General features: G+C 40.1%; 1 protein-coding gene across 1 annotated transcript; it reads right to left on the bottom strand.

Annotated features, from left to right (window-relative positions):
- Positions 1 to 6,829: 6,829 nt before the first annotated feature.
- On the bottom strand, positions 6,830 to 10,894 carry ythdf1 (YTH N6-methyladenosine RNA binding protein F1; the record flags this gene model as incomplete). Its single annotated transcript, XM_079226319.1, has 6 exons — positions 6,830 to 7,088; positions 7,462 to 7,506; positions 8,035 to 9,648; positions 9,751 to 9,845; positions 10,419 to 10,446; positions 10,865 to 10,894. 6 exons carry the CDS (start codon positions 10,892 to 10,894, stop codon positions 7,074 to 7,076), a joined length of 1,827 nt encoding a protein of 608 aa, XP_079082445.1. The 3' UTR covers positions 6,830 to 7,073.
- Positions 10,895 to 12,366: the final 1,472 nt, after the last annotated feature.

Genomic DNA, 12,366 nt, shown 5'->3' with positions numbered 1-12,366 from the left:
TTTTGACAACTGAATCATATTTATTTTACTGATCATAAAAGTATGTGAAAACACCACAAACTTGTCCTTCTGAAAATGAAGGAACTTGAGTATTGTCTAAGTTTTTGTTCTCTTGTGTCACTCTGGATGAAACTAAATGTGACCGAATCGTTCAAATGTTTGACTGTATTCTCAAAAGTTTAGATTTTCACAAACTTATGTTTACAATAATAATGACTACATCCCGAAATGAAAGCTGCTGGGGACTGTTACATTTATAAACATGTGAGGAAGTATAGCCAGACGTTACTTAAGATTTACAACATACAGGCTTCAAGGAATCCGACAACAAAAGTGATCCCACGAAAGGGCCACAATTATATACTTTTTATGATTGATTTTTTAATTAATGTTTGAAGTTGTGTTCAAATGTACTAGAACTAGTGCAATGAATGAGGGAGGTGACAACAAAGACTTGTGTCCAGTCTGTTTAAAGAGGACTGGACTTCACTGAAAATATTTAAATACAGTAATGTTTTTAAAGATATTTATACAACTGGAAATTCTTTTTTTTTTTAGAAATAATTTCCATTTCTGTGATATACCGTTTTTTAAATTTTTTTACTTTTGTGCTGGTATTAGTGTTTGTGATGGATTAAAATGTGAATTTCCTTGTTACGGGCTGTAAATTGTAAATGTCCATCTGACTTGACTCTTCTGTACCACAACATCCAGAAAACATGAGAATATTTTAACATCCTAGTCATTGTTTAAGAATCTCTGTGTTTTTCTGAGAGGTGCATGAAAGAATTATTATGAATAAACATTCAGCGCATACAGTATTCCTCCAAGTATTCAGAACTGTACACTTTTTTCACTTTATGTTTCAACCTTTTGCTAAAATGTTTTAATTTGTTTTCCCTTCATCAATTCAAACTCCATCCTAACGACAAAGAAAAACAGATTTGAAAAGGTTCAGACCCTTGTCTCGATAGTTGACGCACATTTGGGGTCTTCTTAGGTTTGACTAAATTTCAAGTGTCATTGTATTGAACCTATACTTATGTCAATGTGACATTGTTTCTTTCTCTTTAAATACATTTGCAAACATCTCTACAATCTTATTTCTGCTTTGTCGTTCTAGTGTACCGAGTGTTGAAAGCTGCAACATAAAGGTGAAGGGGTCTGTTTGTGGCTCAACTTCTGTAATAGTAGACTTTTAGGACTTTTGTCTGTTTTATTTGCTGTGTTAAAATTGTATTGTATCTTTTTTTAAATATAAATTATCAAGATGAATATGAATGAGTCAAATGTTTAAAAAAATCCTTTAAAAAGTTATTTCTGATCATTTAAAAAAATCACATCTGTGACAAAACAACCCCTAGTGGTTTCTTCTCTCACCCTTATTTTGTCCTAGTCAGAATTTTGCTGATGTTTAAAAATAAAAGACACAGATATCATTCATCATTAGACCTTACGTTTCCATGAAAGGACATACATACAATTATACGGTGATCTAATACATGCTTGTTTGCATACAGAAAAACCTAATTGCTGACAATATTTAAGCATTCAGATGGAAGGAAAAAAGATAACTTGGCGATAGACTCTTCTTTAATATGTAAAAATGTTATATCATGTTTTGTGTTATTTGGGGATTTAAGTTTAACCTTATTAAAGTACAAAAATGTACATTATTTGACTTTACTCATTAGGAAATTCGACTTACAGGTGTTCCCTTATTATGGGGGATTTGTTATAACAACTAGGCTGCTTGAAATAGTCTACGCATTGCCCCCAAATCTGGCATGGTTTAATCAATCAATAAAAACAAATAGGTTGGTGGTCCCTACATTATTTGGGTGGCGGGAAATAAAATAAAGAAATGTGGCAATCGTAAAGATGAATTTAAAGAGTTTAATTTTATTGAAATACAACAAGCTTACACTTCTCAACACTTCTCCTGTATAGAGTGAGCACCAAATCAACAATAAAACTCATGTCTGAGGTCAGTCACTTACCATATAATACATAGGATAATTTATTAAATGAACATTATGCTGTATTTAAAGAAGACTTACAACTTGAATTTTAAAAATTGAGACGATAAACTCATATTTACAAAGTTTACTGAGGTAATAAATCAAGTGAGAAGATAAGTAATTTTTTCTTAAATGTATTTTTGCAACCAAAGTAGTCGCCCCCTGTTGGCTATTAGAAAACAATACAAGTTTAAAGCACTTCCGCATTGACGTCATTTTTCAGACCCGGATGTTGTCACCTGGTTATAGCCTATCTAAGATAACATGTATCTATAGCTGTCCCTAAATACTATAAAGTCATTGCGTCAAAGGATAGAATAGAAACAAATAAGAGCTGGACATTTTGACAAGAAAACACAAACAATCCTCTCACCTCAATGTTAGTATCTTACTCCTGAATTGACCCCTGACACCAATTATTAAAATTTCATTAGCAACATTTTTAACAGCGCCCTCTGGGGAACGAGATCTAATGCATCTGCAATAGTCTCTAAAACCCGTAAACACTCTTTGAATTCCCTCTTTACGTTATTACATAAAAAACAGAGCCATGTTGGAGTTTCCATCAAGTCCCTGCAGGTCCGGTTTCAGCACCCTGGTCAGCGCATCCCACATCCGGCGGCGCTGTGTCCGTCTGCAGTGAAGGAGTAATGACCTCAGCCGGCAGCAGATCCGATACATTAACCCGGGCAGACAGACGGTTTAATGGGTGGCAGCATCCAGCGTTTGATAAGCGGAGATACTACGTCATGACGTTATTGCTTCAGCCTATGAGGACCAGGGCACGCAAAGCAGGACGGGGAGGCTTGATGTAAAGAAATGTCTAATAGGCTAGTTAAAAAAAAAAGAAAAAAAAAAAGAGGAATAGTATGTTCGGTGTTTTAACCTGAAGGTGTGATCGGACTGATGCTCGTCTTCATCCCTCCGAGCCCGACCGGACATCCTCCAGCGGGCCAGCCCGCCCGCCTCCACCGAAGGACGGCATTGTTTGGCCTGACCGCCTCCATCTCCATCTCCACCTCCACCTCCATCTCTCCACATCCTATAACACGGGGACGTTTCCACCGAGGAGAGGCCGCCGAGGACCTGGAAACCAGACGCGTGCGTTGCAGAATGAAAGCGCGTGCAGCTGCAACGCACTGGAGGAGCCGAAAAGTTAATTATGGCGTTGATGTGTGGAGGAGCTTCAGTGGGTGATTGTGAACAAGGACATGGAGAAGGAGGGTTTGTTTGATTGCAGACGCAGCGGTATCAAATGTGTCTATTTAAATCATATTTGAAGGCATTTGAAATACCCCTGTACTGCGTTGATGGCGCCCGGGCCTGTCGAGTCTTTTGTGTGTGTGTGTGTGTGTGTGTGTGTGTGTGTGTGTGTGTGTGTTTTATCATGTGATGCTCTATATAAGCTCCAACTTTCCTCGACAAGAGACAGGATTGCCGCTCCTCGTGTTCACGGCGGACCTTGATTTATTAGCCATACAATTAAGGCACGCGGTGAATGCCAAGAGAATAATCCCACTCGGCGCGTTCTGCATCATTCATGGAGATGGAGAGATTTAAAACATCTGCAGAGAGAGAGAGAGAGAGAGAGAGAGAGAGAGAGAGAGAGAGGTGCCTGTGCTCAGAGGAACAAAGACTGCCTGTTTTCTGACCATCATGAACAACATTTAACCTTTAACATTGTTTTTCTTGCTAATTCTGTATTTAAGTTTGCCATAAAGACTATAACGTGTCCAAACAGATTGTTGTGTGTATTCATATTAAAGGATTTGCTCATATGTGATAGTACAATTTATATATTTTGTTTTTTGACTGGAATAAGCCATTTGAAGACCTCACCTTGGGCTTTTAATAGCCATTTTTTCCACTATCTTTAAAAAAAAAATATCTGCAGATTAATCAATAATGAAAATATAGTTACAGCCCAATTGATACCTTCAAATGTCTTGTTTTGTCTGACCAACAATTCAGTTTACTGTGATTTTAAAAGCTGAGTATTGGACAATTAACACAGCACATCAAACTGTAGCTGACATTTGTTATTGTTGAATACCTGTTCCTGCTCTAAAAATGTATAAACTTCCTTGTGTTTGGAAGGATATTAAACACATAAAGCATTCCACATTGGTGTGAGGTTGATCTTTAGCATATCTATTGTCACAATAATTAAACTACTACAGGCCTGAGTCATCCTGAACACCACCTCCTGGACTGCAAAGTCAACTATAGAGCTAATGACAAAAAAGAAAAAAAAGATATATAAAAATAGATATGCATTGACAATTTCAAGATACCTGTATCATGTATGAAAACATACAGTAGTTATTTTACTGTTTCTCACACTTCATTTGTCTGACAGTGGGAATTAGTACATTTTCAGATTACATTTTTTTCTCCCCAGAGTGAACGTCCAAATTTGGAGATTCAGAATTTGAATGAACGACGTGCTCCAATATAGGTTGAGAACAATCTCCTCCTCCTTAAGCTATATTAACTCATTAAAAACTTGCATCAGATAGAAAATGCAACGTCACAGTGCTGAAGCAGTGCTCGTTTTCTTAGGACAGCGGTGCTAAACACATGATCGTATAGAATATGTAGCATTGCTGTAGATTGAACTGTCCAACAGAACATAAAGGAATTAAAATTGACTTGACCTTAAATAACTACAGCAGTAAAATACAACATACACATGAATACAGTAATATTAATCCAAAAACATAAAACACTGACCGGGAACATTTTACAGCACAATGACTACTTTTACTTTTGATACTTTAAGATTCTGTTCATAATACTTACATAAGGTTTTGTATGCAGAACCTAATTTGCAGTGGAGTGTTTTCACAGTGCGGCACTTTGAGTAAAGGATCTCAATTATTGCGCCATCTATTTTTAACCACATCTACTTCTCCACGATTTCTTCACAAGGCTCTCACGAGACGGGACTGATGGTTGCAAAGTTTGTACCCATGGTAAACAAATTATTCTTCTAGCAAAACTAAATGGCATTACTTTTACATTCCTTTGAAAGTATGGAAGTGTATCCGTGTGTCAACAGCAGCTTCACAAAGGGAATTCAAAGGATAAAGCTGGCCGTGTTCTATATTTTTCTTATTCGACAAAACCCATTAAAGGATCAAAACCAAAAATGAGTTGTGTTCTCCAAAGCCTGATGGAGCTCCATGGCTGTCTACAAACTATAAAACACACAGTAATTTGTGACTGTCAGTCCATTTACACGTGACACTTCATGATAAATGACAATTTAATGAAGCAAACTGGGAGACATAATTAAAAGCTTGCCGGTAAATAGTGCTTGAAAGCCAAACAAGTGTGATGTTGAGACATATTTAGTGACCGAATCAAAGGAAAAGATCTTGAAAGAATTGTCACGATTATATAAAAAATGTTTCAAACGGTTACACTTTTGGAGGTTTGTTCTTATTTAAAGGTTGTTGCATAGCAAATGTTATTTTGGAACATTTACTTAAACCGTGCACACATGATACATGTCACAATAAAACCCCAGAGAGAACAGATAAGTATATCTTTAATAATGGAGATGAGCAAATCTAAGTATGTGATAGTGACCTCTGATACAATGGGAATTAAATTCAGGGGTGACTTTAAAACCTTTTTTTTTTGCATAAATTTTCTATAATCCAATACCAGTAATATAACTCTGATTGCTCCACAATCATACTCCCTCTCTTTTCTTTCACTCTTGCATACACACATTACAGCAAGCAAGTTTAAAAAAGAAAGTCACACAACATATACCATATAGGCTAGTCTCTGGGTTTTCATACACTTGACAATAAATCAGTTAAGTATAATGCTACAGTTAAACATTTCGAGGCGATCTCAGTTAGAAATGCCGTTTACATTAAAGCTTACATTTTCTGAGGATGATGTGGACAGGTTATAGCAATGAAAATGATGCCAAGATTATAATTCTGTTAAGAAAGAACAAGAAACGAAAAAAGAAAATCAAAGTAACAGGCCTGGCTTGAGTTTTAAAAGCAGTACATGCTACATTTCCTCCCGAATTCCTTAAACAGAGACTTCCTGTTTGAACAGCGGGGAAATAAAAGCCACTGTAACAGGGAAATAAGACAGAAAGCAAATTTTGTGTTGAAGACCTGAACTCATATAGTATATTTGTAATTCCATCCTTTAAATAGGAAAGAGAGGGACCACCTTGAAGAGCGTTTGTCTCTATAGACATCTTTTCCCTGAATCTCTAGCTGGAAAAAAATTTGAGGTACAGTTCTGGGAAAAAGAAAAATACAAATTGAATTTAGTGCTGAAAAGAAATGTTAAGGCTCCGCTTTAGGAGAGACAACATCCCACATATTCTCCACCTTATTGTTAGATTGAAACCAGCTGGAAGCCAGTTGATAAGATTAATCAAGATACTTTCCTAACATTTACGCTTTCTAACGTCACAACCTTGCACGATTATTTCTATGCATACAGACTTTCAGTGGACACACTCTCAACCAAGTAAAACACTCCTCATATTAACAAAAAAAAGGGGCAGTATAGAAGTTAATTTGTTCATCCGATAATATAAAATACAACTGGCCACAAACAGATAGCAGACATTTGTCAATAAAGTCATGTTCACTCGTTAAGATTAACCAATACAAGCACTTAACATTTCTCCAACACACAAACCACAAAGTGAACAGTCACTGAATATCAGCAGCATGTTGTCAAGAGATTTTCAAAAACAGACGTGCAGATATTGGTTACTTATATTTAGTTAAGAATGCAAGTTCCGGGGTAGCGATAGAGATTTGTAAGGCTAAAAAATATTGAGAAAAAAAAACATGAAAATACATTATTGTTGAAGCGATTCAACTGGTGGAACTAGCTTCGCCCCTGCACACATCTTAAAGACTGGGAGCCAGGAGCATTGTGGGTTAAAAGTTTGATGTGGGCCAAAGTCAACTAAATTAAATAGAAAAAAATATTAGTTTCAATTTCTTTAAGTCCTTGTGTTCCTTTTTTAAAATCTAAATTCCGTCGACAGTCGTCTTCTGTTTACTTTTGGCGATCCTGAAATGGGGAATAAAAAAGAAGTCAAGAAATGATTATTATCATCATTATTTTAATCACACTGTAAACCTGTGATATTCCAGGACACCTCTGAGATTTATAAAACAAAATGTAACAAAAAAAGATAGTGGGGACACATTATTACCGTTAATAGACAGTGAAATATCACCATGATAATTTGAATATTAAATGTTGGGATTTTACAAAAAAAATGAAATGAAGAAAAAGAAAATGAGATACTGAAGCCGCTTTACACATGTGCAGAGTTTTGTTTGAACAGTCGACTGCATTAAAGATCAATTGTATTACTTCATACATGTAATTCTGCATGCACGTGTCATACAGCGATATACATATCAATATCAGACTTTACCTGATCAATTCGGGATCGGCTCTGTATTGGGGCAGGCTCATAGCTCTGTTAAAAAAACAAAACATGCAAAGTCTTAGAGAAATAAGCAGGAGAGGATCCACCATGTCATATTTCAGCCTTCCCTTCTAACATTTATTGCATATAAAAAAAATAAATCAAAAACTTAAAATCAACACGATGGCTTTCATGTGTGCACTGAGTTATTAAGGAGTCATAACAGTATCTCTCTCTAAGCGCTTTATTTATCACCACCAGTCAAACAACCTTCTAAAACAGCACCAAAATACACCTGCCACTCAGAATTATGTAAGTGGTTTAACTACGACAGACAGAGACAGCTAATCGTGTCTCAGATCTAAAAATCACATTTATTGTTATGATTTGGAGTTATGGGGCCGAAGCTAAAAGGAATTGTGCCAGTTCAATACTATTATTTTATTCAGAAGTATAATCTTGGTCAGGTTCCAAAGAAAAACGTCATCACCGGAGAGGGCCTATTTTTTGTAACATCCCCTTAATATCTTTCGTCCTAATATAAAAGTGTGATGTGTCAAGTCTGAAAGGAAATTATACCTTTTTCACCACCTCCTCCTCCTCCTGCTTCTTCTCGTAGTGGGAAAAGTCATCGAAGAGGGAGGTGGTGTGTTTGTACTGAGTGATGATCTTCAGCACCTGCTTCGCCTTCTCCAGAGGAACTTCTTGAGTGTCACGTGAGTTGGTGACTGGCTTGTTGTCATTGTTCTCCAGGCGGATGTGGCGCAGCTGGCTATTAGGCACGTCCTTAACAAACAACCAGTTCACGTCGAACTTCCCCTTCCACTTGTCCTGCGCCCAAACGCCAGCGCTGGTGCCGTAGTCCACAGGCGAGCGCATTTCGGCCACGCCGCAGAAATGGCCGCTGCCGTTGACGCTGTACAACAAGTAGACGGGACCTTTGGAGTTCATGCCCCTGAAGGCTGAGTCCAAGCGCTTGTTGCCGTGCTCCGTGCTGCACCAGATGGAGTACTTGATGGAGCGGTGGATGTCGTCCTCGGAGTAGCTTTTGATGATGAACACGCGTCCGTTCTTCAGGTTCCAGTCGAACTCCTTGGGGTTGTAGCTGTGGGCCGCCCGCAGCTTTTCCAGCACGGGGTGGGACTCTGATCCCGGTTCTGGAGGCACGCCGCCGCCCCCTCCGTTACCGACACAGCCCCCGTTGGAGGAGCCGCTGCTGTCCAAGCTTCCACCGCCGTAGCACAGGTTGCGGTTGCGTGGCGCTATCCAGCGGGTCTGAGGTGTCGGAGCGGAGTTGTGGTTCTGGTAGGACTGCGGAGGACCCTGCATGGTCATCTGCTGCACGAGGGACTGGGCAGACTGTAGGGACTGTTGAAGCGGGGGTAGGAGGCTGGGAGCATGGGAGTGAAGCTGGGGCTGTTGGTGATGGTGGTGGTGATGTTGGGGCAGAGGAGGGGCCATCTTAGCGAGAGCCCCTTTATTATCCCACGTATCAATGTCCATGTTGTGTTTAATGGCGGGTGGAGGCAGACCTCCTCCGGCTATGGGTGTGCCAGGTTTGTTCTTGGTCTTTTGTTGCTGCAGCTTGGCAGGTTTACTAGCGATAGCGGCCCACGATGTCGGTTTCGGAGGGGGCATTCCGATTGGTGTGCCGCCGTTGCCCGTGGCAACAGCCGCAGCTACACCGCCACCTCCGAGGGAGCCGGCGTTCTTCACACCCGAGCCACTTCCAGTCACATCCCCACCTATTTTTAGGCCCAGCATGCCCTGCTCAAGGCTATTCATACCTGGTGCCTTACTCAGGGTGTCACTATGGAAACCCGTCTGACCATCGGGGACTAGGGTGCCTCCCAAAGAGCTGGGTGGGTAGCTGTAACTCCCCCCATAGGCGGAGCTCTGAGTCTGCTGGCCCTGAGAACCACTGGTGCCCCAGGCTGAGAAGGCCGGGTTCTCGGGGAAAAAGTTAAACCTGTGAGGGTAGATGCTGCTGCTGAGCCCGCCCGGCTGCCCGAACACGGTGTCGTGCATGAAATGATGGTCTCCATTGCTGAGGGGGGCATAGGGTGTCAGGTAGGGAATCGGTGGGTCACCTCCTGTAGACCAAGGAGCCTCACTGAGAGGGTACGGAAATCCAATGGAGGGGGCATAGTAGCTGGACAGGTAAGGGTCTGTCATGGATTGATAGCTGTTATTCTACAAACACAAATAGAATTCAGATCATTTGTTAGGGATACAAGACGCAGCGATATTAAATCATTTCAGTGCCACGGGAGACATTTCAAGGGTCTTTCCTACCTGATTAGACTGGTTGGTGAGATAAGGCTCAAAGTCATTGTCATGAACTGTGTCCTTCTGGTGGAGGGAGCCATTCTGCACTGAAACTGGAAAGGCTGCAATAAAGTCAGACTGATGAATTTAAAAACAGGAAACAAACCTAATATTGCAAAGTCTAAATATCAGCATTGTATAAGCCGTAATTACAACGTCGCAGATTTCCCATGCAACTATATCTGTACTAGTGCTCATGACTTGTTTTTGACATCCAGTAACAGACCAGTGTACATCCCATTCTCGTACAGCAGTGAAGTCACAGTCAGAGAATTAAACGAGCAGTCCATGGGTGTTTGGTGCTGTATAGAGATTTAAAATGATTATCCTGTCTGCTGGATAAACACTGCCTTTAGAGGAGCTGACCTTTTTAAAAGTACAGTGTTTTCTATTGATAAGCTGTTTGCCTTTTTAAGAGTATGCATGTTATTACAGCATGCAACTACAAAGCAGACACATGGATGAAAATATGTAATAATGCAAACACAGTATTTGTTTCTCAGTTGACATAAGAGCTGCATCAGTACACAGGTTAGATGCATCAGATAATACGACATCAGCTGCTACACAGGTTTGTGTGCCACATCTTTGGATACAGCAACATCAAAAAGGTCCAGAAGATATTTTCTTCTTACCTTTGCTTGCATCTTGTCCTTTCGTTGTCTTAGTTGTCACATTGAAAGGAGGAATGCATGTGAAATGAAGAAAGAAAAAAAAAAACACAACGCTTGCATGGGTCTCCAATGTTATTCACATTATCTCAGCTGCACAGTGTTCTATGTTAATACGTTTCATCTGTGAACCTGACAGACAGCAAAGCGGGTTTCATTTCCCCCACTGGACGCTGTGGTCCAGGCCTTTGATTACTACCAGAGAGCAGGTTTGCAGGTTATCTACCCTCCCTGTTGGCTAACTAGCTGACTAGCTTGGGAATGGTGGCACCGTCTTCAGAGTGGGACTCACACAGACCCACACAGGTCGGGCGCGTGCACACACACACGCACACGCACACACGAGCGCGCACACAAACACACGTCTCGCCTCTCTGTGGGGAATACAAGCGCGTCTCCTCGCCGCTTACCTGAGGGTCAATACTAGCGGCAGACATCATTCATCCACCGGGTGTTTTGTCGGACTGAAAAACGCTCACAACACGCACAGTGTGTAAGCTGCAGGCTAATAGCTGGAAAAGCTGCTTCCCTGATCCGCGGTAGCGTCGCGCTCAGTGAGCCCGTCAGCCGGTGTCTCTGCTCGGCGCGGACCGTTTGCTCGTCGAAGCCCTTGCTGGCACTCTGCGCTGCCCTGTCGACATCAAACCAGCGGAGCTTCAATCCGCTCCGACCCCCTCGCCGTTAAATTAAAATCCGACCAGCCTTTTGGTGGCCCTGCTCACTTGCCCCAATGGCAGCTTCATCCGGGGTCTACGGGGGCGGAAATGACGTCGGTGACGTAGGCGACGCATCCACGGCTGACGTTACCTAGCAGCAGCAGCAGATGGATGGATGGAAAATGTTTTATTTGGATTTGTTTTATTTTTAAAAGCCTTTTCTGGTATAAATAAATATATATAAAAATTTAAGTATTTTGAAATAATGTATAAACCAAACGGTTTGTACATTATTTCAAAATACTATTTTTCATCCCTTAATAGCGTAAGATTTGAGGATAAATATATCTTTACTTGTATGTATACATCTTGTATGTTCTTTGTGGTCAATAAATTAGGTTGATGTGGGGGGAAAAAAGCAGAAATAGATTATGCTCTGTTGAATGAATTTAGCTATTTGTACATATGTGGCAGTGCTGTATGTTTGCTCCTAAGGTTACATGGTTAATGTATTGGTAATTCTACAACACATGGTTGCACAACATACAAGGTTTAAACCCTTTACTACACAAACACGTAGAATATATTTACAGATAGGTAAATAGAATATAATCAAATGAAATCAAACAAAATACACAGTTACCATATATATGCAAATCCTTATCTAAAAATGCATCCAGATATTCTGGTTTAGTGGGAATGAGGGTAGTGCAAAAGAAAGACAAATTATCAGAGGCAGGGGGAAAAGACTATCACTTTTTTGTTATATATAAATGATGAATAATAAAGAAATGTCTGCAACACTACAATACAAGCGGTTTTGTGAGCATTGTTTATTTTACTGAATAAGATCATACAAGTTAGAAGGGTCACTTTTTCAAACTGAAATTATAAACATTATTAATAATTTATACATTTGACCAAACATCTGAAAGGATCTGTTCGGCCGACTTATTTACATCTTTTCAATCACTTTTCTTTTATACTTGAGTGCTTCATATAAAGAGAGTTCCATCTCTTTCGCACACACACATACACACACTTGCACACACATCCCACACAGAGGTAGATTTAAATCTAGATTTACAGCATTTGAGGCCTGAGTAGAAACAGGGTGGGGGTTTCTGGCACAACTTCACTTTGTGGTACGTGGAGAAGGGAAAAAGTCTGAAGAGGTCAAAACTCCAGCATTACTTGTAGCATAAAACAACATTATTATTTTTAGACCAACGCGTTTTGGTGCGTTGTTTAGAAAA

Source organism: Taurulus bubalis, assembly GCF_910589615.1.
Source record: "Taurulus bubalis genome assembly, chromosome: 11".
In the NCBI taxonomy this organism is placed as follows: domain Eukaryota; kingdom Metazoa; phylum Chordata; class Actinopteri; order Perciformes; family Cottidae; genus Taurulus; species Taurulus bubalis.
The sequence above is the reverse complement of the archived record's forward strand: the minus strand, read 5'-3'. Positions and strand labels throughout refer to the sequence as shown.